Here is a 27,077-nt window from a genome sequence, read left to right as displayed (position 1 = left end):
GAAGTCTACACTTTAGTACAGATCGTCGCAGTTCGCGCTTTTGTCGTAATAGTAGGCGTTTTGTTGCCATGTACTTAGAGTTACCGTAAACAAATAACTTGCGAGTCAAGAATGCATTCTCCGAGGTACAAACTAAATGTCGCACACATTGACAAGGCATGGTAAAGATCTGTACGTAACAAAGGGTTGAAACTTGTAAATACTCTAATGTAACTGATGGGGAGCTTGGTTGAGCTAGCGCTGTTTCAGCACCTGCGGAACACACGTGGAAGGCCTAGTGCCAGCATCACGGGAACTAAAGGATTCATGAGGATTGTTGAGGCAAGAATCTTGATAAGAAATGTATCCGCAGAGATGCACCGCGCATATGAAAATACATTTAAGGCTCCTGTTACACTGGTACCGCAGTGGCCCACAAGCATTATGGTATATCCGCAATGAATTTGGACAAGCGCAATAGTCAATACATATACATATACAATACATATATACATATCGAGCAATACCATGCGCGATTTTGTGAGAAGATCTGTTAGCTTTGTCTCAGGAACAGACCTCCGCTTCGTGGCAATAAATTGTAAGTGGAAATTACGTCATATGTAGGCGGAACCTCTAAGTCCCTCATGCCCAGTTAACAAAAGAAAAAATTTGTGCCAGCTATGGGAAAGCAGAATGGTACTCACTAGAAATGGTTTCGGTGACGTCACATAGGAAACATAACTCATACGGGCAACCTAACTTGCGTACTTAGGCTAAACGCAAGAGCAAAGCAAAGCTAGACGTAGAGGCCAAATAGATGTAAATCAAAAGCTTAATGAAATACGTAAGCATTAAAATAGCCAAACCGACCTACTTCTTCGCGTACATGTTGTTTAACGTTTAACGTTTGACAGCTGTCAGCCAGTGAAAAGCGCTCACAGGATAACGGTAACTAGTTCACGTATCAATGCACCCATATTATAAAGCATCGCCCCGTTGTTGCCAAAAAGATGGTGTATAGTAAAAAACAGGTACATGTAGGAGACAAAAAACAAGAACAAAGCAACAAAGAAATGAAGTATTCAAGTTCTTCAGTGGGCGTAGAAAGGCCTAATAGCCACGACGTGGACGACTTTAGGGCGTGAGCGGCACCGCTGTGATTGCGAAACGACGTCTGGCACGACCTCATAGTTTAGTGCGCCAATACGTTGGATGGTCTTGTAGAGTCGGAAATAGCGTCAGAAAGATTTCTCCCCAAGTCCCTTTCCGGCGACTTGGAGTCGAACACAAACGCAGTTTCCAGGCTAGTACTCCGCATAGCGTCGTCGAAGATTGTAGTTATGGCAGCCCGTCTTTTGCTAGTTTTTGATGCGTAGGCGTGCGAGCTGTTATGCTTATTCAGTTACACTGGAAGCATAGCGCGGGAAGGACAATCGACAAAGACGAGACGGGACCAGAGAGCGCTTGTTCGGTCTGGTCTTTGTCGATCGTCCTTCTTGCGCTTTGCTTCCAGTGTAACTACGTATTGCCAACCAGCGCAAGCCTATACTCTTTTGAGAACTTCTTCACCGTTTGACGTCGGCGTGCGTTGCCAAAATGTCGGCGAGGGGCTCGTTCAGCCTCTCCGTAAGAGTATTCATCTACTAATGATAGGCAGTTGCCTCCTGTGCCTTGTTCAGCCGTGATGCAGATTTGCATGGGCGAGCTCCACTCTAACAGCCATTCCTCGGTCGAAAATGAGCTCTCCTGGAGCGCCATGTCGCAGCAAGATATTCTCGCTACTTCGGCCACACTACCTTTCAACAGCGATTTCATTTCTGCGTAGCAGCTAAAGTGGTTGGTAGCCACGATGACCCGCTGATTCCCGGATGTTGACGTTGTAAATGGCCCAAACAAGTTCACTGCGATCTGCTGGAATGGTTGGCAAGGTGGCGTGATTGGCTGCGTCAAACGCACTGGCCTTGTTAGTAATGTCTTCCGTCCCTGGTAATCGCGGCTGATCCCCACGCAGCGGGCAACGTCGGTGGTTAGGCGTGGAAAGTACTACTTCTCTTACATCCTCGAAAGTGCATGGGACACTACGAGGTGCCCAGTGGTCGGATCGTCATGTAGGGCGTGCAAAACCTCTGGACGCAGTGCTGAGGGCTGAACTAGGAGGTTGTTGGCATTAACTGGCGAGGAGTTCTTTTTTAAGAACAGACCATTTTGCAGAGAAAACTAAGACAGCCCTCATTCACCTAACCCATTTAGACACAACGTCGGTCGCTGTCTTCATAGTACTCGACGAGGGTTTTTAGCTCCAGGTCTGCGCGTTACTGTTCAACGAATCCATCTGCGTCTACTGCTCCCAGAAAGGCGTCGTCATCCTCGCGGCAGCAAGTGAATGGTTTGGCAGTCGGCATCAGAGTGTTCAAGTTCGGACTTGGTATAAGTATACGTGGTATAGGTGTACCCTGCGCAACCTGTTACTGATACCATTTCGAAAGATGTAATTTCGAAAAGTGCTTGAAGCCGCATGTGTGTGACGTGAAAACGAAAAATGTCGCTTGGGGCGTAGTTACGGAGGACGTGGCTGCATCTAGCCATGACATCGGCCATCTTGGACAAAGCTTTCGTTATTGGCAAGAAAACATTGGAATTTCACTCCAGGATCTGGGTTGCAAGCTTTCCAGATTACAGAAAAAGCCTAATTGTAGCGATTGCATTCATTATTCCGTCAGAATACGCAATATTACTTGGTCAAATTTCAAACAGTTACTCTTTGTAAACAAGGATTTCACGCAAATGAGTGAGAGTTCTTATCACACATCATAGAATTTCTTTATAACAAAGTTGAAGTGACCAACGAAATTACTTTAACATTTCTGCCCTTCGCTGAAATATATGCGCAATATCGCGCACAAGTTTGGACTTGCAACTAAGAAGACGGCCTTGCGGCCAGCAGAACCGCTACATGGCCACGTCCGTGCTGACCAGGAAATAGCACAAGAAATTTCGGCGTCCTCAACACACGAATTCTTTGCAGCTGATACGATTGCGTTTACGACAGCTGCCTTGTATTTCACGGCAATCCTCTTCCGTCTCCGCTATCAGTTGGCTTGTCTATACCATCGCCAAACCGGCGAAGAGACAAACCTGTTGAACAGGTTGCACGCATTGACGCGGACAGTGTTCGTCGTGTTCGAGCAGCACGTTACCCACACAGGGATGCCTTGCCTCTAAGACTGCACTGGCGCAATCTTCGATGTCACGCCTAGCTGCAGGATCATGCGTGGTACCGCAGTGAGATAAATTGCCATGGTAATAATGAACATCTGTTTATGCGCAGCTTCGCGCAGTGGTGAGGAGTAACAGTGTTCGGGGGACGATGCATAAGACGCAAATACTTAAATGTTTTGAACATCGGCCCCGTATGTGTCCTCAACCCTGCGGAAGGTGAGCCTGCAAAGGTCGGGAATTTCTTGTTGCGGAGACAGTGAAATTTGGTATATCCGTTGGCAGGATAATTTTACTTCGCTGAAACAAGATTTTAAAAACGTGGTTAGCTACGCGTACATCAAGGAGAATTTCGCTTTGTCATATACTATAATGCTTTATATCTCGCTTCGTTATAATGAAGCTTCGCTGTAACATATACTGAGTGAGATCTTTTTTTCTGCCTTCTAATTACAGGTGCCAAATTTCAGGTTAAGCATCATTAGGAACAATCTGAATTTTCTGCAGGTGCACCAGCCTGTAGAAATTTTTAAGCCAGCTAGCTGCCTGAGTTGTGTAGTGACGAATATATCACGACAGACAGTCCCATTCCAGGAACATTTTGGTCATATAGAAGCGTCTTTTTGAATAACTTATTAAATGTTCTTTCATACGTCTGACCACTTCAGTGCTTCATTAGTTAGGTTAATGATGTTTCATGTTAAACGAGGCTCTAACATGTGTTATCATTTTTGTGGCCTTTCGAATATTTCAGTGATGCTACGGTGGGCTGTAAGAAATGGGACATATGCATTGTTACTGCCGGTACTGCTAAAGTTTCTTCGCTATTACAATGGTTGGGACCACTCGAGTTACTTTGTCCATTCAGCAGGTAACAGGAGACACTCAATACCTTCATAATTATAGCTATAGTGAAAAGCTGTTTTGTGCTTCAAAATTCAAGTGTGTGCAAGTCTTCCATGCAATGAAAACTTATGTGAGAGTATTGCTGAAGTCCTACATATTATTCCTTCTGTAAATCTCTGTCAGTGTTCACAAGGTAAGTACGATAATCCTGGACCTTCCCGGACCATGGCATGCGTGAAGTATGTGCCATTTCTAACCAGATAACTAAAGCTACCCAAAATTTCGTTGGACACTTCATGGAAGCAGACAGACCGTCTGGATCGCAATGATATGTCTATATTTTAGCGTCTGGAGAATACCTAAAATGTCATCTTGTTGTCATTGTTGCAAAGTGCGTCACCTTGTGGCATTAAAGGACCTGTCACTCAACAAATATTAGGGCTACGTTGCGTAAACACTTCTTAGAAGCTGTCGTACCTTGCTCATCGAGACTATTCAGTCTGTTAAAATGCGATTTCAAGACAGCTACAACAATGCCACAGGAAATTTCATACGGATGATTTTAAAATGGCTACAAAATGTCTTGCAAGAGTTCTTATATTCCATTTTTCGCGGTGCGTTACAGGGTTTTCACGGCGGCTACAAGACCTTTTAAGACATTCGACAGTGTTGTGACAAGTTGTGTTCAAGAATTCTCAAATATTTTGACAAATGGATAATAGACTAATGTGTGTTCAGTGGGTAATATCATCGTCTTTATTCATTCAATATGTGTTTCTTTAAGCATGATTGAAATGAGAAGCGTTGCGTGCTATATTCAGCATCATATATTCGCCATCATGTCACATCGTAGTCATAAGTATAATAAGCCGCGGCGAAAGCCTCAGTCGCTTAAGTAGAAAATTTGTGACAAATGTGATGAGGATAATATGTAAAATACGGATGAGGCGCCGTCTGAACCATCCGATTCTATCTAGAAATCTAACTTCGGTAGGCAGGTAGTTAAGCAGCTTGGTTTTTGAATGACCTAAGAGCGGAACCTTATTTCGTATACTATGTGACACATTCCTGCAGGGTTATCAGAATGTGCTTCAATCGTCGCGAATGCACAAAGGTTGCGTTACAGAACTTCAAGAATACATTGCAACACCATATTACGTGAATTTAGAATGGCACAGCGCAATTGACACATAGCGCCCCTAGTATTGAAAATGTGCGCCCTTGAGATGAGCTTTTATGGAAGGTAAATATCGCTTGCTTGATTTTGGCCTGCTAATTGTAAGACTACATTTCTCAACAAAAACCTAACCATTTCTTTTGAGCATTTTGATTACACCGTGATGAAAAGGCAATAACAGCGACAATAACAAAAGTCTGCAGTTCAGAAACACCGATGCACTTGCCTTGTGAAGCATGTGAGGTGGTATATTTTTTGCGTATTCCACTATTTCCTTTTCACACACGCGCATTGCGTCACCAAAAAGCACCTTTGCTTGCAATAAACGGGGTCCTGGAGCTGCAAGTAAGGTACATAACTGAGAATTTCATGTGTGGCCAGGACGACGTTTAACTGACATTTAACCGAATGGTATGTTATAAAGCGAAACAAACGAAATTCAGGGAGCTTAAAGGCAAGAAAATTGGCATAAACAGTTGGGACTTCCAAGGTGTAGGAATGCGAAAAGTTTATAGTTGCTTTGGTGAAATGTCTCTTTTTTTTGGCCTCGGTGAGGCCAAATGAAAACGCGGACGCTTGCCCGTGAGAAGTTTATAACCCGAAGGAGTGCTCAGCGGCATTCAATTGAACAACACTGCTTTAATTCTATACACTCATAACGCGGGGTCATCTCCTATCCCTTGGCTACGCCGTCACGTGCCCAATACCGAACACACTAGGCACACATTTAGCCAACCATAACCGTCCGCCGTGGCCTCGGGAAGCGTACTCGTCTCGCATCACGGAGGCCCGGGTTTGATTCACGCACACACCGAATTTACAGAATTTAATTTCAGAAACATTAATTTACTTTGTTTGCAGCAACTTTGATGAGAAACTTAACGTCAATTCCTCTATTTATTTATGCGGTTGTACTGTATGGCATCGGCCATTTTGGCAACATCATTCGGTCACGCCGCCGACTACAACGCGGAATTTTTGCGTAATGGGGCAGATAATGTTTTCACATTAAAATTCTTGTTGACTACGATACTGACTAATGCGAAACTTCAACGCAGCTCTGTGCGCGTTGTCATTTAGTGTTACATTGGATGGCACGTGCAATCTCTCTCTTGCTGCAGACTGTAAACGCAACGAGGTGTGGCTCGACTGCATCGCTAATCGAGCGATCTCGAGAAGTAGCGCGTGGGAGACGCATGGGCGAGATTCGCAGCAGCTGCCACAGACAGACCACCCTGACGACGCGCGCTACTGTGGCTCCATCTCGCAGCCATCGTCGCCGCAGTGCGAATCTTTCGCGTCACTACCCTTCTGACGCTTGTGCCATACCCTCCTCCTCCGTTTTCGCCATCGCTCTCACTGCTTGTTTTTCAATCTCTCGCTGCGCTCCGTGTTCGCTGGGAACGCGGACGCTCGACGCAGGTACGGGTGCCAAACAGCTGCGCATTTAAAGGATTTAGGGAGATGGAAAGAGAGAAAGCAGGCAAGGAGAACAGAATTCGGCGCAGAATATGTTGAGGCGGCTGACGTCCCTCTCACAACCTATCTCGCAAAGACGTTGCACACAATCAGAAAATTAGCAAACATAAAAAAGGCTCAGTGATGAAAAATTTAATTCGGCGACATCCCTGGACGACTATGTCCATTTAATGATTTTTTGCTTGAAATATATTATGAATGTGTCTATGATTTTGATGTCCTCTGTTGGGACACGTCAAAGTTTCAACCATAACCTGCACCTGAAACTTGAGGCAAGGGAAAGAATAAACACAAGCAAATGTGGCCTGCATTAGACGGCTGCCCTATCTTAATGGAACACAAAAAGATTAGAGTCACGTCTGAAAGCAAAACTAAATATATAGGAGAGGCGAATTACGGTTGTTAAAAAGAGCAACCATCTTGTTAAGGTAGCTATCAAGTTCTGCCTTTGAAAGTAGTGTTTTTTTATCCTGATATGCTCACATTGACTTATGAAAAACATGCAGTATATGTTTTCCAATTGCACCTGGCGATAATAATGTGGTGAATTTTCTTTGTTTATAGCATACTATTTATTACCTTTTATAAGCTATAGAACCAACTGTTTTAGGCTGATGAACATGCACTTAATGCGAAGCGGTTTTTCTTACGTGGCAACTTGGTGTTGCACGATGAAGTAGGCTCGAGAACACATAGCAGAAGTGCAAATATTACCAGCAGGCACGCTTGGATGAGAGTTGACGCCTGCATTCTGTCTGCGAAATACAAATTTCAATATCAATACTGCAGAGGCACGAGAGTAGGCTATTTTAGAGGATAAATTTCCACCTATTGGGCAACAGGATATCAGCAATACATTCAGGATATCTCCGCTCCAAGTAAAAATTGAGCGCTGTATTCGCCGACCACAATTTTTAACTCTGTTTAAGTGCATCCTTAAGTACACTTTACTCAATTCTTGTGGAGGCGACATACATCCACTTTATAAATGCAAATACATCCACCGCAAAAGTAATTCACCTTATCGAAACAAAAGTACCGGCAAGTCTGCTGTTACCTCCAGCAACCAGCTCACCTTTCCTGTATTGCGACAGCTCGCGTGTAGAAGTGGCATAGCGTATAATATGTTCGCTGGCGCCAACTGACACAGAAAAATTTTCACCTACGTGCGAACACAAGTGTACATATTCCTTCATAAAGCCGAAGACTTCGAGCTAAGAAACGTTATGTGCAGTTTCGGTACGTGAACGTACTCATTCAAGACGATCTAACACAGTTTTTTTAAGTACACTCACTGAATTCATCCAATGGTTGGAAATTATGCTTGCGTGTACATTAAAACTTTTTGGAAGAGCTCTAAACAACGGGACCAAGCAAGACAGCGCAATGGCACAAAGTAACAAGCAAATTTTATTTAGGGACGTATGTACTGAATGAAGTTGCTCCAAAATGTCTCATATAACTTACGTGATCAAACGGATGCACGCTGTTTGTGTTAGATGTGTAAAAGAAATCATTCCAATTGTTGTACAGTGTGGGTAACACTTGTAATGTAATCGAGAGGGAGAGAAAACATTTATTTGGACCATCCAGGTCATTGCTCTTGATGGCGAGTGGGTGGTGTGCTCATTACAGGATTCCAGTGGCCATGGCTGCTCGACGTTACTTGCTGGACGAGAGCTTCTTGTCCCTCCAGGGTATCGCCGGTCAGCTGTACCTCCCACCGCTCAAATGAGGTGCTAGGCGCCTTTAAGTGTTGAGATTTGCTCCTGCACATCGATGAAATGTGAAAGGGTGTAGGGCGTGTGTCGCCGTACCAGGGGTCGGTGCTGCGATATGTTTGTGGGTACACTTTGCTTTATCTGTGTAGATTTGGGAATGTGTTTTTCTGAATAAGTCTGAGAGCAACTGCCTCTTCAGTGCTGAGGCTATTGTGAGATGCAGGTTAAAACCTTGGTTGAGTCACTGGATCTCGAGTCGGTCACAGTAATTGGATGGCAGGGGCATGAATGTAAAGGGTGGAGATTGATGAGACGATTGGTTTTGTCCCGCTATGTTAATTAGCGCTCAAGCTAAACCGTCCGCCCTTTCGTTCCGCTCCAGTCCCACGTGGCCCGACGTCCACATTATTTGATGGGATGCTTGCAGCCTCAGGCCTAGAATCTGAGCCATCAGCGCGGTGTTCGTCCGTTGGTAAAATTACGGCAGGCCTGTTGAGATTCGGTAATGACATGAACTTCCCTGCCTACCCTGTCTTGTTGCTTTATTACTAGACTTGTCTTAGTGCAGTTCTTCGCACCCACAGAATAAGGCGGCACGTAAACAAAAGCATTTGAGGCACCTTTTCCTTGACATGACATTCTTTCATACGCTTATGTCGCCAAATATGATGTGAACATAACTTTATAGGTTTCGTATCTGCTAACCCATTTACCACCAAACGGGAGGACTGACACCTTTCTGCGTCTGTCAGCTACAGGGCAAGCGTAGCCCTTGCGACCAATACATAATAAGGCGAATACTGGAAGCACTAAGCTGCACATCTACACGTTACTTCCCGTCGCCTAACCTCTTCAATTTTAGGTTGTAACTTTTGAAGTACTGATGTTGTAGAAGGAATCGGCCATCAACGACAAGTGCAAAACGCAACGCGCGGAGCGAGTCTTCTATGTGCGGGCTAGTTGCGTAGCTTCGGCTGCGTTTCTGCTTTGTGCATACGGACAGGCAAATTAGCGCTATTTTTCTCAAAAATGCACGATTTGGCAAAAGAATGTCTTTCCATTCCTGGTGGCACTTTTCAGAAGCAACGAAAACGTAGAACAATGGTATACCTATGTTTACTATTCGGACCAAATAAACTCAACTTTCTCAAGGCTTGTGTTCCAATGAAGTTTTCTCCATTGCGGCATAATGAAGGTCGCTCCTGACATATCCAGATATCTCAGAGAAGGTTTACTGTGGCAAGGTTTCAGGAAGGATGCGACAAACGAAATGTTTCTAGCCCACATAGCATTTAGTTTTACCCTTCTGCTTCCGAAATGCGAGTATATATGCACGTCAGAAAAAAAATAAAATCTGGATCCCTCGGGGATGGCACTGACTGCTCTCGTTACAAGTATAAATATTCAGCTGCATGCGCTGCTAACGCGACTGAACACTTAATTCAGCTATTTTATCGCCTCCGGTAAGCGAGCCCCAATGTAGAACATTAGCACTCCTCAAGCATTCTACTAAAACTGCAACTTCTGTCTTTCCGTCTTGGGCTTTCACAACCCCAAATGTGCGAGAAAGGGTCACGCGGAACCATTAGCCTCCCTTATGTGCTTTCCACATCATATAGCTACAGTTGCCTGTTGTCCACTCCCTGTCCAATGTATTCAAAAGAGAAAGTGCACTCTGAATGTTTCGCAACTCACACATTCAAATAAGACTTTTAAAAGCAGTGGCTATGTCCATATGAGTGAAACGTTTTAGTTTTAGCCTAATAATCCTCAAAAATTTCCGCAAGTACCACTAGATGTAATTTTGTGAACGCATAGTAGGCGCTGTAGAAGGTGAAATGGACAAGAGCGATGCTTCACAAGTACCTTGATGTGACTTATGGCGCTCGAAATGACCGACTGCCCTGCTTGCGACAGCTGTGGCAGCGAGGAGACAAATGAAGCACCTCCTGTGTCCCCGTTACAGTGGGGCAAGAAAAGCGCCCGCGCCCTCGTTCGAAAACCTGGACGATCACACTTTGAAAGAGAAAATGTTCTAGGACACTGGGGGGCAAGGGAGGTTTTGACACTCAAGGGTCTAAACTTGCTTTGTATAAAAAAATTCCACATTCCTGCTCTTTGTTGCTGATGCAAAATAAAGACGTAAATGTGTGTTTTGCATGTGATGTTTCTCTAGCTTGGGAGTTTCGTGGTGCACGTCGTACTTTGTACAACTCTACATCAGCACGAATAATTAGCCGCTAACTGCCAAAGAAACTCCACGCTGAAGCAAGTACTCGGGATAAAATTGTACTTCGTTGCAGATAGTGGGACGAGGAGCGGAGTGTCACGGGAGAGCGCTGCACCTGGTGGCGCGCATTTTAGTGACGTCTCTGCCATTGGAACGTACCAAGTTACCATGTAGGTGTGAAATAGATTCACTGAAGAATTGCGCATACACATCGGTACATTCACAATTATCCAAATGGCCGTCAAATGAGTTCACTAATCGGCGGCACCTGAGCACTTGCCGTGGTTGTCGTCAAAGTGGTTCATTGAGGAGTGACACATATCTAGAGCTAAAGCAGGGACAGCTCGGCGAGTTGGCGTGGTAACATGACTATAAAAAATAGGACACACTGAGTCAGCACATGGTCCTGGTTGCTTTTCGATTTCTCCGTCCCTAGCGCTGTTTTACAATGACATATCCCGTGACTCTAATTGGCGTCAAGTAAGTTCATTTTAAAGTTTTCACAAACCAACTGGCGCATACGCAGCGACCATTGCTCTCTCCAAAGATGTTTATTGAAAAGCGGCACATACCAAACGGAACATACCCAGAGACCAAAGTTGGCGTCAGAGAGGTAGACTGACAAGAGGCACCTAGACAGTTTCACATAAACAACCATGAAAATTGGGCTGACATTTGGCCTCGAACACTGTTGCCTGAGCACAGCCGTCCAAAACTCTGCCCAATATACTATGGACTACCCAGTTATGCAAGTGGGCAAGTAAACATTTAGAAGCGTAGTTCGACAGTGAGACGGATATTCACCGAAAATTGCTTAGAGTATTTATGAGATTACGCGACACCCAAAAGCAAGGCTTGCGCAATGAGAATATGAATGAATACACCAGCCAGCTGCGCTCACCCACAGTGTGCGTCCGCCGCAGATTGCCTCCATAGCATGGCGCGCGGGCAGCGTATTCGCATGTCACGCGCACAGCCATGCGTTACCAAGGCCCCTCTTGAAAAGGAGACAGGCGCTAAAAGTGCTGCGCGTACTTTATCACGTCACTGCTCGCTCCACTCTCCCCCCTTGAGCAAGCTTACTCACGTGACCTTCAACAATGGGCCCGCGGGGACACGGCACGCATCAAGTCAACATATTTTTCTTCTTCCGTACGCTTTCATTCGCTCGTACAGTATAAGTGTTTTAATCACCGATATATCGGCTGGCGCTGACAATCTGTCTCGCACGACGCTTTGCAAGCAGAGTGAAGTGTAGCGCGACTGCCTCGCTGCTCGGGAGAGAGCGAGAGGCAGCGTGTGGGTCACGCGTGGCCGTGATTCACTGCTTCCATTGCCGGCAGACCGCGGCTGATGCAGCGCTTTGATTCCGTATGTGCAATCGGAGGACGCGCTCGCCGCATGCCGTCGGTTAACAGACAATGACGTCATCTCGTAGCGGTCTTAGCCACAGAGCCTGTCTTTCGCGGTACTACTCTTCTCACAATTTCGCAATACACTGCTCCTGCGCTTTTCTCCTCGCGCTCTATTCCATGTCGCTATCTCCCATCTCCCGCAGCTCTCCGCGTTCGCTCTTTCATCCGTCGCTTTGCTCGTTCGCTCTGTTACGCCAAGGGACGCCGATGCGAAACGCAGGAACGCGCGCCTAAGAGCTGCAACCTGAACCTCATTCCCTTGGGCACACTTATTTTCATCTCATTTCATAAAAGGTAAGTAATTTAACTTTTCAAGTAAATGTTGCTGTTCACTGTGTATTTATTTATTTATTTGTTTCGATATACATATTACAGCGCAGTCAGGGGCTAGCTAACAGAGGGAAATGCAGTATACACAGCAAATAGCTGGTAGCGATAAGGGTGATATTCCAAAACAATACATCTTAGATGGCGGACAAGAAACTTCGGGGTGGGCCTTAGCGAATTGATCTAGGTAAGGAATTCTACAGTTCTGGGGAAAGATGGGGAAAAGCAGAATTTAAACATATTAGTATTGTAGTGTGTCGAGTTAAAAGTGTGATGTCGTCTCGCCCGTGACTTTGCCACGAATTTAGTTTGACAAATGAGTCGACGAGACTGTAAGAAACCTAATGGTGCTATGGGGTGGCGTGAATAGAGCGAAGTTAAATTCAAGGAACGAAGCGCCGGACAGTGTGAAAAGTCATGAGTATAACGGTGACGCATATATCTTAGAGCTTTTTTTCTGAATTCCTTGTAGCCTGTTATTCTCACACTCTTGTAAGGATTCCAAAGGATAGATACGTAGTCAACAGCAGAACGGATGAGTGATTTATATAATAGTAGCTCAATATCTCTTTTAGAGTTGGATAGTTTACGACGTAGGTAACCAAAATTTTGAGTGTTTTGTTGTATATGTGATCAATCACCTTAGACCATGGCATGTTATATGAAAAAAGGACACCGAGATGCTTTTGCTCAGATACTCTACCCGCAAAACAGTTGTTAGAGAAGTAATGAAATAGAGAAGATTTGGTACTGAAGCACAAATTTAACGACGATTTTATCAAAATTAATGTTAATTTGCCAGTTTCGCCACCTGCAATACCTAGCAAATGCCCCCGGGGGGCGGCACTGATCATTAGAACAGTTAATATTGAAAAAAATCACCGTGGATGAAAAAAAAATCATCGTCGTTAGATACAAGTTGGAAGCGATTACTCAAGTGGAGGACGAGGAAATAACTTTATTGACGCCAAGTACTAGGTCCGATGAGGAGCGATGAAGGCAAGGGGGATAACAAGACGACAGGCCCTCACGCCATTCATAGGTGGCTGAGTGTCCTTGTGCTTCGGCGACGCCTATTACCCAGCATGCGATCTGTAATTAGCCTTCCGGCTGCGAGCTGCACCGAGTAGCCTCCCAACGTTAATGTCGCTCAGCCCCCTCAAAAGGGGGTGTACGTTAAATTGGGCAATAGCAATATATATGGTGCAAGTCGGCTCGCGAACTCGAGCAGAGACGACAAAGGGTTCAAGCGTCACCCTGATGAAGTAGAGAATGGAGGAAATGAGAAATCGGAGTACTTGTTTCGACTCGGCGGCAATGGACTTGCTCAGCCTGGGACAAATTTTGGTGAAGTGCAGGGCAGCTGATGCGGGCATTGCGGTAGTGTAAAGTCATTTCATGATAGGTGAGTAGGCATTCCCACGCGCTGCGAAATGAAGGTAGACCGTCCACTGCCCGGTTGACGAGTACTCTAGCTTGTTCGTGAGCGGCTGTACTCTCGGGATGTCCACAGTGTGCTGGAACCCATAGGATAATAAATATGTGTTTGAGAAGAGGGATGGATTGTAGGATACGGCAGGCGGGTGTGTGAATCCAACGTATAGCAAAGTTACGAATAGCTGTGAGAAGATATATTCCACCTAAGTGCGAGCAATTCCTAGAGCAATGACGGCTTCTTCTGCCTCGATTGGTTCATCCACTCGGTGAAAGATGCCACAACAACGAGGCTTATTTGTATCATCCGAATCTGACAGTGGAAAAGCAGGATGGTGAGAGTATTCCACAGCATCTACCTTAGCGGAGAGGTCTAAGTTTACTAAATTAGAGAAAAGTGATCTCTCGTCAGTTCAACAATAATTTCCTACTCTATACCGATGGGCCACATATACATGTGCTGTATCTGATGATGCATTTTCCTTTTCACTGTGAAGCTGTGCACGACTCAGATGCCGCAATTTCTTCCTCCCTGTCGACAGAAACCATTCAACGAATTCAAGCGAAAAGTACCTATGTCAAATTGAATTACGCATGCAAGATAGGCCACAGTATTCGTTGTAATAAAGAAGAGCACAGAATGAGTAACAAAAGCGTATGATGATCAGGCACGTTTGCACAATGCGAAGCACGTGGAATTTCCCTCACGAGTTTCCCCGTGTATATTACGGTAGAATACGCTGAAATTGCCGTAAAGCGGCCACTGTAGCATATGAAGCAAGGATTGACGATGGTCGAGACTTCAAAAACATTAAAGATAGGGATTATCCACTTCGTCATGGAAGAGTTTGGTCGCGTGCGCATCACCAATCCATGTCAGTAAGCCTCTGTGCACAGTAAGTGTATAGATTTAACTTCAGCTCTAGAGAAGCAACGGAAAACCTCAATTTAGCACAAAGCAGTAAATAATAACGTTTCTGAGAAATAATGCTTTGGTAGAGTGCCTTTATTTTCTTCCGTCAACCATTTCATATAGGTGATTACACAATCATACTTGCCGTTGAGCACTTGTAGACACCCGTTTCGCGCGCATCTTTTAAAGGTGATGTTTCCAACCCCTCTATTATAGCAAGTCCAAGGGTAATATTATGTCACGTTGGAAACAATCACGCAAGTAACATTTATGTTGGGCAGTCTAAAGGAATACTCTCTGATGAATTGGTGATCAGGTGCCAGACCCCCTTTGGAATGAAACGTATAGATATCAATAACATTACATAGAACTGCTGAACACATGAAAGTATCTGCGCGAGAACGCATGGGAGCACCAGAGTTCAGAGCGACCTAGCCGAAAACTTGGAAGAAGTATGATTGCTGATACGTCTTGGGTATTTCGCGCATGCGGAGTAAAGAATAGGTCGGTGTTGTAAAATACATTTCGGTTTTGATCTCGCCGGTATCGTGACGTGTGTTATCAAGAAGTTGACAGGCAGCCATGAAACAAGTCAATAAACCTAGACTGACGTGGAGCCTGTGGAGAACTTCCTAAGGATGGAGGCATGGCGGGAGACTTTGACGTATGTGCTAACTTTTATCATCCATACTGGCGTTGTATACTCGACGCAGGGCAGTAACAGTGAAATATACTGACAGCCGTACGTTTTCTTTTTTTTATTTTCTTAAGTGCTAGTAAGTAATCGTTTTTATGATGATACCACTGTTATTGTGTTATCAGTATGAAGCAAGCCACGCTTGCTTTATTAGCATACATGGATGATAATATCCCTCCTGTAGAGAGATCAGCCAAGTCATCATCAAATGCTACACCCAGTGCACATGTCGCCAACAGCCTTGTGTATTCTTGAGCTGAGGCCAGCATAACTGGCTGCTCTAGAATGATATTTTGCGCATGCATAAGTAGTCGAGAGAATATTATTAAAAGCGTCATTCGCTTCAATGGACGCTGGCTATGGCTACAGCCATCGTTGACCCAAAGGTATTGATTTGGTTACTGGTCTTCCTTACTTTCTTCCTCCGACACTAAACCCCGGAAACAAAAACAGTACGAATGCTGAGTCAGTATTACTTTTACTTCTGTATTTCTGCCTCGTATATACGGAAATAGTCGCAGAGTATTCGTTGTCGGTGCGATTGCTCATATCTATAAAAAGCGCGCGTGCCTCCTTATAACAATCCTAACCGCAAAAAAGAAGCACCTCTGCAGTTACACATCGGGTGCGTCTCAGCCATCGCCGAAATAAGTATGGCTTTTCCGCGCACTCTGTGATGTCTTGCCCTACCACAGCGGCTGTTGCATGGCGGTGAGATGTATCGCGTGAAACATATTTTGCCGAAGCACAGGCAAATAGCAGTTGAGTATGGAAGCGCTGCTAGTACTTGTATTGCCTGGAATTATTACAATATCCAGATGAATAGACGTTGAAGCTCCAGCTTCATATCCAGCAAATTTGACTGACGTGTCCTCTGATTGCCTTGTGGCAATATGTGCTCCCGCAGACTGAGATAAATTTTGCATGCCGAGCCAGGCTACCAATACGTTCTTCATGTCCCAAGAGTCAGTAAAGATCCCTATACTGTCCCCACTGCTTTATGGCACAATAGCGTGATTTTGTTGCAGAAATGTGAAGGGGTACTTGAAGAGCCCATGGTTTCTTGCCTGTGGTGCTGCTGGGGAATATGGCATCTTGTGGCTCTGCGTTGAGTACCAGTGACATGTTTCAGAAAAAGGCCCCTACGCCTTCCGAGATTAGACGATGCACTCTGCAATCCTTGGAATGCTGCAATCAATCAATCACTGTATAAAAAGAACGACTACAGACAGAGCGAACAAGACTGCCAGATGCTTGTTTTGTATCGCAAGATGTAGTTTTCAAGCTGGAAGTGATGCCAAATGAAGTCTCCATAGGCGACAGAAATATCTTACTCACTTAATTTGCAAGACTGAGAAGGCAAACTTGACTCGCTGCCTCGATGATGTCCCTTTTGCCGCCTTCTTTGACGATCTCCTACAACGTTCCGTAATAGCTCAGAGCTCCCTAACGAATAGCGCACATTCAAAAGGACGAGGACAAGTTAAGCGACAAGGAAGAAACGGGCACTTCCTCCAACTAATTTATAACAAAGCAAAAGGATAGATGCATGCAAGTGAGTGAATCTTGCATGCACAACGGTACAGCTGCCAGATAAAAATAAGAATGTATTCCAACGTTGAAAGCATAGACACATCCCCAAGTCATGTCAGAACATGGAAGATATATTAAGCTTCCTTATTTTTGAAAACTCTAATATAGGTCCCGCCTGCGGAACTCACCTCTGCACATTGCTTAGACAGGTGAGCTTGCCTTTTTTTCTCTTCCCTGTGCCCTAAAACTCGTGTCACCCAACCTGTCTGTGTCTGCCAACTATATTATTTATGTTAATTGAAGGCTGCGCCTAGCTATCACTACGCGCTGATCAAACAATGGCGGCGTGCTACAATTCATGAAATGAAGACAAGATATACGTGCCAGGGTAACGATAGTTTTACAGAAGCCAACCTTTCTTCTAATTATAACTTATGGGGCACTTCCTTGCTATTACCATTTTGTGTTGCCGAATGCGCAACCAAAATAACGCTATTTTTCTAGATTTGTAATCCCATTCGCCTGACTTTAAGCCAGAAAAAAAGAACCTTCCGGTATTCAGGTGCTTAAGCGCCAAGGGGCACCTTTTGTACGAAATCCCTCATAAGACGCTACAGTTGAAGCGTATTGAAAGCGAGCGCTGCACATAACCATTCTCTTATTTATTTATTTATTTATTTATTTATTTATTTATTTATTTATTTATTTATTTATCCTCCCGATACTGCGAGACTTCAAGGGAATGCTCCTGACTCCCAGTCCTTCTATTCACCACTAGTCCCACACTTCACTCCATCTCCTGTTCCCTAAAGCTTCAACACTCGTCGGTCTCAATCTACGCGTCGACGTTCCCTGTCCCCCATCGTCCGCTGCCCTGCAGCTGTGGAGGAAAACTAAAAGGCGCAGTTCCGGAGGCAAGAACTGCGATCTCTTCGAACTGCTCAAGCCCACGTTTATTCTCTACGAACGTCATTGAAGTTTTTGCCGAAGCTATCGCTGTTCACGCGCTTGTTGACACGGGTGCCGCAGTGTCCGTGATTGCTGACCAGTTTCGTCGTACGCTCCAAAAAGTCGCGATGGCGTTTTCTGCCATTTTGCTACGCACAGCAAGCGCTGAGCCAATTGAGCCCTTAGGAACATGTACCGTCCGTGTCGCCATAGAAGACAATTTATACCACATTGAGTTTTTTGTTCTTCCCCGCAGCTCTGATGCCATCATTCTAGGATGGGACTTCCTCTCATCTCATCACGCTAGTATTGATTGTGCCCGTGCAGAACTTGCGCTGGCTCCATTTTGCGGCGGCCTTTCTGAAGATTTGCCTGCACCTCCTGCTCGAATATTCGTCGCCACCGACACTGATATCCCTTTTTATCTTCCGCCCTTGTACCCGTATCCTGTGCTGCTTTCTACGATTCTACAGTTCTTTTCACGCCATCTCAACTTGCTGCACGCGATCATCTCTTCTTGCTTCCCTTTGCCCTTAACGCACTTCATTAAATAAGCATGCAATTTTGCACATGCAAGATTGCCTGCTTGCTATTGCTAAAGCATTTGATGGTTATTGCTATGTTGCTCTTCAAGTGAACTTGATTTCAACAGTACTACACAGAACGTCCGCTTGGCAGTGGTGTAATTTTAATAGTGATTATCAGCCAACAAGCTCTAAATCTATAGCTGTCCAGAAATAATTCTATTATTTTGGATCTCTTTGCATGTATTTGGTCAGCACAGTGGGCAGTTTTCTATTTATTCTGCTTGGGGCTACTCAGGTGGGAATATTTTCAACCAGCAAGTCAAAATTGTAATGCTGTCAAAAGCCTTTGATTACTAGGCAAATGAAGTGAAAGCATTGTACATAATCCAAAAAGTATTTTTCACAAAATACTTGTGTCAAGAACAAGCATCATATGCACTGCAACTCATGGTTTTATGTTGGTATGCAGGTATCTCAAGGTAAGGGTGCTTGTGCATGTATTTTCCACATATTAGCTAATGCTTTAGCTACATGAAACTGCTTGCTGAAGTCAAATTTGTGGTTGATGAACCTGCTTGTTTTTGCTGTGCACTTACATTTCTGTTGTGTCATAAGGGTTGTAGCCATATGACAACTGATGTATTGCAGCAATGTCAAAGGTAGCTTGCACCCATTATTGCTACAGTATGCCAACAGACACTTGTCGCCGTATTTGTGAATTTTCTGAGAACCAGCCGTATCCTCTAGGTGAAATTTGTATTGTCGTTTTGAGTTTGCCAGTCAGTTCATATAACTCTTGAGGACAAAATTTACGCAGGGAGGGAAGGGAAACCATACAAGATGACTAGTGATAACTACTGACTATTTTGATAGAACGATTAAAAATAACACTGAATGTGTGCTTATATTGTGCACAAGTTCCTTCAGAAGAAAAATTTGAGTCGTAATACAAAGGCAAAGAATCACAATAAGCAGTATTTGCGTAAAAAAAAGTGAATAGTCACAGACTAATTTTTATCCCTTGTCATCTAGAAACGACGCCTTTTTTTATGTATTCATATCTATGTATGAATACGTATGTATTCATATTTATGTATTCATATCAGCTTCATCACACGTCTTATCTTGTGGTATGCCTCACTGATTTCTCTTGTCAATTTTTCACCGTGGGTCGAAACAGATGAACTAATTTACTCTGGCCTAAAGCCCTATTGCTGCAATGCACGACCAAGTCAGACGAGCATGCTGGTCTTTTCAGTGAAATGTGGGGATTTCTCTGGTACGTATTTAGTTCCTGGCCTGTCAGCTCTCTAACATTTGACCACACCTGATTGGAATGCAGTACACTGCCCCTGACACACACTAGACATATTTGGTGGTATCTTTAACCAAGCGAACCTCGCTTGCATGCTCGCTTTTTTCAGTTCACTTGTGGACTGCCCTGCATACCTGCCTACTTTATTTTTTCGCTAGAAATATGTGCGCATAGCATTCCACAAGCGCATTTAGAAAGACATCCAGGCAAGGAATATCTGTATAAATTACCACTAAATATGTCTTGTGTCCGCCATTAGTAGTGTAGTCTATGCCTCTGTTCATGTGTATATTTGTTCAAATGCACAGGGTCATCAACTCTTGGCACCAACACGGCTCAGCGTCGCCACGCCCCGCGGAGTGCCACTGTGCATGGCGCAGTGGTGCATCGAAGCTAAGTGGCGCAGGGGGGATGTGGAGCTTCGTGTCATCTGCTAAAGTGCGGGAGCACGCCATGCTTTAGCGGATGACACAGGACATGAAGTCCCACCTTTAGGCCCCTGTGTGCCAGCGCCGCTTAGCTTCGTTGCAGAGCCATGTCATGCGCGTTGGCGATCCGCGGAGTTCAGCCTCTCCGCAACATTTTCGTACTAAGAATGGACGACCTTGTACATGGGGCAGACTGGCCGGTGCATCAGCATGTGCCCAGGAGAGCACCATTATTCACTCAAGGGAGAAGTATGCTCGTCCCACTTGACGATGCATTGACATGACTGGTGATGCATGCCAGATTTAGATTGTTCATCTGTTTTGTTTACTTAAGGCAACCGATTGATCAACAATATCACTGAGGCATACCATTTAAAAAAGAGGGACATCTGTCAGCCAGTGCTCATTAAATGACACGGAATAGTGATCTCTCTAAACGAAACGGTATAGTGATCACTCCGTGCTTATTTGTTTTATTTTTGTGCAAGTACTGTTTATCATGATTTTGTACATTTGTATTGCAACTTGTGTCCTTTGTCTTAAAAGATCGCTTGTGCAGTACGAGGGCACACGCAATATAAATATATTTATTTTTGAATCAAAATTATTGTTGAATTGGTAGCTTTTTTGTCCTGTTGTCTTCTTTCTGTCCCTGGTATCACTCAAAAGATAAACAGAAACGTACACCAACTTTCTCAGTTACTTGCCAGTCAGTGTTGATAGACATGAAATGTTGTTTTGAGCCAAAATATACTGACCATTTCTCATTTACGCTCAGCAGAGTGCTACATCTCTGGCTTTTCATAAAGCGTGCTAATGTGTACTTCTGATTAGTGCAAAAGTTAGTGCTAGTTGGTGATAGCTGAACTTGGACATCATGAGAAGCGCAAAGGCACCACACACAAAGAGACACAGACTGAACGGGCGCTAGACATCAACTGAAGGGCTTAATGAGAAAAAAACAGCAGCGCACATATCGCGCAAAAACCTACAAAAAGATGTAGAAGGTGCAATTTTCGCTCAAGAGAATTCCACTGCCGCTGTAATAGCGCTGTACTGTTAGAACAAACATTTCAAACCTGGTCGCAGTAAAAGGAGCGTGCACACCGAGTTCTGAAGTTTGAAGTTGTGACTGGACTTGGCGCATTCATCACTGCAGTTTAGTTATGACGAAAATATAACCGCTGAGATGAGTGAGTGGTGCGAGTGGTTTTCAGAGGCCACAATAGAATTCACTCATTTTCAACCATGCAAGGGTAATCATACTTTCAAGGCATGTCTCCAGTGTGTTTAGAACAACAGATTACAGAACAACAGGTACAGCTTAGTGTGGGATTTGTGATGCCACTCAACAAGTGGCATTACATATTCAAGTCTGCTTCCGACGGAAAGTGCACATTAAAGGTGGCATGGCACCTGGGAACACCACTGCAAGCAGGTGAAAGCAGCCTGACTGGACAGGCCTGCCGGACAATGTGCCACGCATCCGGGAAGCTTCCAGCAACACCGGAGAAAGTGGTTGCTTTGCAGAGTAAGTGAACAGTCACCTGATTTAAGAAACATAACTGCATATCTACAAGTTATCTGAGTTAGCATTGCATGATGTAAACAGAACGACAAGAAACGCCAAAGCAAGAATGAGGCAAGTGCCTATATGTATATCTTTTTCTTCTACTGTATATGCACTGTGTCTCGGCGCACAATTTAAATGTTACTGTGGTTATGAAAAGCAGCACAAAATATTTCGGGATATGAGTTTCTGGCAAAAACCGCCCACAAAGTTTCCCCCATAATCAGTTTGAATGAAAAACAATCAAGAAGGTCGGGTGGCTACACGAGCGGTTAATTTTGACAAGACTTTGGCAGCTTGCATTCACCTGCTGCTTATTGTCTTAATAACAGAAGTAAACATTTAAGCACCGCATTGTCTTTGAAAACTCTAATGTATACTTGGCATGTGTTATTGTAGCTTTTCATGCTGCAGCTTTCATTTCACTGCTTTTGAAATAATGCTTCACAAGAAAATTGGATTCCGACACAGCTTGGCAAATTGTACGGTCTAAAAGAAGCTTTTTAATTCACTGCCTTTCCAAAGTGTTGACTGTGGTCACCTAATTTGCTGCTTTACAATCTGCAGCGTTCACAGCCATGCAATTTCAAAACACTATTCTGATTATTGTGATGTAAAGGTTATAAACAGGGATAAAGTGCCTCAGAAATGCTGGCCAACGTTTCGATAGGAGGACCTATCTTCGTCAAAGGCTGCTTCGTCATCCTCGGCGTGTTAGTTTTAAAGCGTTAGTAGAGGGACGTCACGTGCGGTTGTCGGGAGTGGCTGGTTGTAAAAGGAGAGACTGGAAAGAGAATGAGCGCTGTCTCCAGATGTCTGTAAGCATGATTCCTAAGACGAGGGAACGATAGTGGGAGTGGGTAGGCGGGGAGAAAAGGAGAAATAAAGGAGACCAAGAGGCAAAGAAAGAACAAGAAAAATAAGGGCATAGGAGGGTGCTGGTGAAGCGAGAAGTTAGGGAGCATTCAGGGGTGTCTTTGGCAGCATGTTCTTGCGGCTTTAAAAGAGCCGGTCAGGCGGTCGGTACTCGAGTAACAAAAAAGACCCAAAAAGACATCAGTTCAAAGAATGACTTCAGTAGCATAGCAGCAATGCGTCGGATAATTTAGGAGTTAAGACGGCAACAAGGAGTCTGGAATGCAGTGCATGGGGTAGCTGGAAGGCTGCGGCATGGTCTTTCAAGGGACTTTAGTCCCACTAGCTCAACGTAGGTGTCGTCACAGCGGTATGCAGAAGTGGCGATACCCTGTGTGGCTGAGGCACTAAAGAAGGTATCCTGGCGTCTGGCACATTAAAATGTGTTGGTGAGGGCGTTTGGAAAAAATATAATAAGAAAAGTCAAATATGGCAGCGAACCGAAGCTGGAATAACAAATAAGAGTGCGATATAAGCAAAAGCGGGCGGAAGCAGGTGTACATGGGAAAACATATTTATGCGAACATATTTATGGGGATTCTAGAAACAGAGTTCCTATCGCGCTGCAATGACAAGCCCCACAGATACCTACAATACATAGACGACATATTCATAATATGGGGACATGATCAAGACAGCCTAGATAAATATGTAGGATTTCTAAATTTTTTTCACCCAACAATAAAATTCACATAAAAAATCTTAAATGGAGCGCATATACTATCTGGACACAACAATATACATTGGCAATGGGAGACTAAAGGCAATGCTGTACAGGAAACAGCAGTACCTAGAATATAGAAGCCACCATCCCAGACACTGCAAAGAAGGCATCTTTAAAGGCCAAGCCACACGGCAACATCGGATGTGTGTTGAAAACCAAGACTACATAGACTTGATCACCTTAGAGAAACCCAATCAAACAGGAACCACCCAAAGAGTGCCCTTCAGAAAGCCTACACCGATGCAACCAAACTTGACTGAGCCGAGGTGCTCAAGCCCCACTCTAGGATCACAAAAACAACGCCTCTTCATACTACTAAATTCTCAAACACACTTGGAAACGTGAACAACATCCTAAATAAATACTGCCCAATTCTCACCAGCAACCAGAAACATAACATTTTCCCCACCCTGCCCAGAGTAGTCTTGAGATACAACACTAATATTAAGGATATTCTTGTACATACCAAACTAAGGACAAAAACGAAGTCAGGAACAAGTCCCTTTGGCCACCCGGGTGCTCTACATGCAAACATATTTAATCTACTATTACAGGAAAAAATACAGCATCAAATTACTCAAACAAGGTAACTTCAAGTTTCACCTGCACCTCAATCAATGTAGTCTACTGTCTAGAATGTGCCACTTGTAGCAAATAATACATAGGTTAGACTGGACAACAAATTCACAAAAGACTCCACGGTCACCCCGCAGATACAAAACACAATTTACCTAAAGCAAGTAGCCAGCCACTTCAATGAACATGTCATATGTGTGACAAAGCAAGGCTCTATATACTACAAACAAATTTCCGCTCACCTCGCTAGAGGACGTATACGGAATCATACCTCATACACAAGTTTAAATAGCTACATCCAATGGGAAATAATTTAACACATTGCAACTTAGAATCTTTAAAAGCTTTAAAGCTGGAACTTAAATATGAAACTCTCATGTCATCAACCAAGGCATAAAACACATTGTGCCACCAGCTAAACTTAATTCTTAACCTCACCTATTCCACCACTTACAATTTTTATCTGCCTACTACTCAATTTAGTATATTCTTTCATGTTTTAACGTTTATATCAACTGTACGACCTCTTTTCCCATGTACACCTACCTCCGCTTGCTTTTACTCATGTCACCCTCCTATTCGTTATTCCGGTTTCAGTTCCCCCCTTTTTTGCCTGTTTTCTGTTATATTTTTTAACACTTTCACCATCATCATCATCATCATCATCATCATCATCAGCCTGGTTATGCCCACTGCAGGGCAAAGGCCTCTCCCATACTTCTCCAACAACCCCGGTCATGTACTAATTGTGGCCATGCCGTCCCTGCAAACTTCTTAATCTCATCCGCCCACCTAACTTTCTGCCGCCCCCTGCTACGCTTCCCTTCCCTTGGGATCCAGTCCGTAACCCTTAATGACCATCGGTTATCTTCCCTCCTCATTACATGTCCTGCCCATGCCCATTTCTTTTTCTTGATTTCAACTAAGATGTCATTAACTCGTGTTTGTTCCCTCACCCAATCTTCTCTTTTCTTATCCCTTAACGTTACACCTATCATTCTTCTTTCCATAGCTCGTTGCGTCGTCCTCAATTTGAGTAGAACACTTTTCTTAAGCCTCCAGGTTTCTGCCCCGTAGGTGAGTACTGGTAAGACACAGCTATTATACACTTTTCTCTTGAGGGATAATGGCAACCTGCTGTTCATGATCTGAGAATGCCTGCCAAACGCACCCCAGCCCATTCTTATTCTTCTGATTATTTCCGTCTCATGATCCGGATCCGCTGTCACTCCTGCCCTAAGTAGATGTATTCCCTTACGACTTCCAGTGCCTCGCTGCCTATTGTAAATTGCTGTTCTCTTCCGAGACTGGTAAACATTACTTTAGTTTTCTGCAGATAAATTTTTAGACCCACTCTTCTGCTTTGCCTCTCCAGGTCAGTGAGCATGCATTCCAATTGGTCCCCTGAGTTACTAAGCAAGGCAATATCATCAGCGAATCGCAAGTTACTAAGGTATTCTCCATTAACTTTTATCCCCAATTCTTTCCAATCCAGGTATCTGAATACCTCCTGTAAACACGCTGTGAATAGCATTGGAGAGATCGTATCTCCCTGCCTTCACCACACATTCACTTTCACCAACGCATTCCAAAGTCCCAGACGCCAGGATACCTTTTTCGGCGCATCAGCTGCACTGCGTATCACCAGTTCTGTATACTACCATGACGACACCTATGTTGAGCTACTGAGGCTAACATCCCTAAAATACCATGCCTCTGCCTTCCAGCTACCACATGCATTGCATCCCAGACTCCTTGTCGCCATCTTAACTCCTTCAAAATTACCCGACGCATTGCTGCTACTCTGCTCAAGTCATTCTTTCAACTGATGTCTTTTGGGGTCTTTTTTGTTACTCGCGCACTGACCTACTGTCTGGCTTTTCTAAAGCTGCAGAAACGTGCCGCCAACAACACCCGTGAATGCTCCCTAACCTCTCACTTCCCGAACACCCTCCCATGCCCTTCTTTTTCTGGTATTTCTTTTTTTCCTCTTGGTATCTTTTTTTGTCATTTTCTTTCGTTTATTTTCTCGCCGCCTTCCCACTCTGATGGTCTTGTGCCCTCGTCTTAGGAACCATGCTTACGGACGACAGCGCTCTTTCTCTTTAAAGTCTCTCCCTTTACAACCAGCTGCCACTGACAACAACCGCACATGAAGTCACTCTACTAACCCTTTAAAACTAACGTGCCGAGGCTCACCAGGCCGCTTTTGACGAAGATAGCTCCTCCTATCGAAACGTTGGCCAGCCTTTCTTAGGCACCTCATCCCTGTTTATAACCTTTATACCACAATGTGCTATTCCATCTGTCAGCCCCTTTCTTGATTTTTGATGTTCTCATTATTGAAATTTGTAAGATATGGCCTATCAGCACTTTTGGCATAATTTCGGTGATCTCATTTTATTTAAGCATAAGATTGAGGAAAGAACTGCTACACAAAGAAAGCACTTCGTACATTAGTCGCATGTACGCTGTGACCTGGATAGCTGATATTGTTCGACACAAAGCTTCCTAAAATTTTCATGCCTCTCGTCGGTGCCAAAATAAGCAAGGTGATGTGCGTTATGCCGATTTCCAGCGCTTTCCTCCAGTCTGGATTAGAATGGACGACTATATAGTGTGGCTGTAACTGGTCTTATGCTAAGATTCAATTGTTTTATGGGTCAAAGTACCGGTAACTCTTGTACTGGCATCAACACTCTCCCGTAGATTTCATTTCCTACTGAAATATGTTTTTTTAAAACAGACGGGAATGAAAGATTGCTCTATATTATGTTAAGAAGCTTCTTTAGGCTTTTTTTACATTGAAGATGTAGGTTAGCTTAGGAAAGTAGCAATATGGAGATTGAAATGTAGAACACAAAAAATGGTGTTACTACCTTTGATCTCATCATCATCATCATCAGCCTGGTTACGCCCACTGCAGGGCAACGGCCTCTCCCATACTTCTCCAACCACCCCGGTCATGTACTAATTGTGGCCATGTCGTCCCTGCCACCTTAAGCTCATCCGCCCACATGTAACTTTCTGTCGCGCTGCTACGCTTCCCTTCTCTTGGAATCCAGTCCGTAAGCCTTAATGACCATCGGTTATCTTCCCTCCTCACT

General features: G+C 44.2%; 1 protein-coding gene across 3 annotated transcripts in view; it reads right to left on the bottom strand.

Annotated features, from left to right (window-relative positions):
• The window catches only part of LOC129388364 (uncharacterized), a 29,344-nt gene extending 12,469 nt beyond the window's left edge, over positions 1 to 16,875 (bottom strand). The window contains exons 1-3 of one of the 3 annotated variants that reach the window (XM_055078498.1): positions 16,773 to 16,875; positions 7,348 to 7,452; positions 5,445 to 5,557 (exon numbers count right to left, since the gene is read on the bottom strand). In XM_055078498.1, coding sequence (XP_054934473.1) covers positions 5,445 to 5,557; positions 7,348 to 7,447 — 213 coding nt within the window. In that variant the 5' untranslated portion in view covers positions 7,448 to 7,452; positions 16,773 to 16,875. Of the gene's footprint in view, positions 1 to 5,444; positions 5,558 to 7,347; positions 7,453 to 11,549; positions 11,678 to 16,772 lie in introns of those variants that run through there. The other 2 variants (XM_055078497.2, XM_055078496.2) reach the window with 2 other exon arrangements.
• Between the last annotated feature and the right edge of the window lie 10,202 nt (positions 16,876 to 27,077).

The sequence above is a fragment of the Dermacentor andersoni genome, chromosome 10 (genome assembly GCF_023375885.2).
Source record: "Dermacentor andersoni chromosome 10, qqDerAnde1_hic_scaffold, whole genome shotgun sequence".
In the NCBI taxonomy this organism is placed as follows: domain Eukaryota; kingdom Metazoa; phylum Arthropoda; class Arachnida; order Ixodida; family Ixodidae; genus Dermacentor; species Dermacentor andersoni.
The sequence above is the reverse complement of the archived record's forward strand: the minus strand, read 5'-3'. Positions and strand labels throughout refer to the sequence as shown.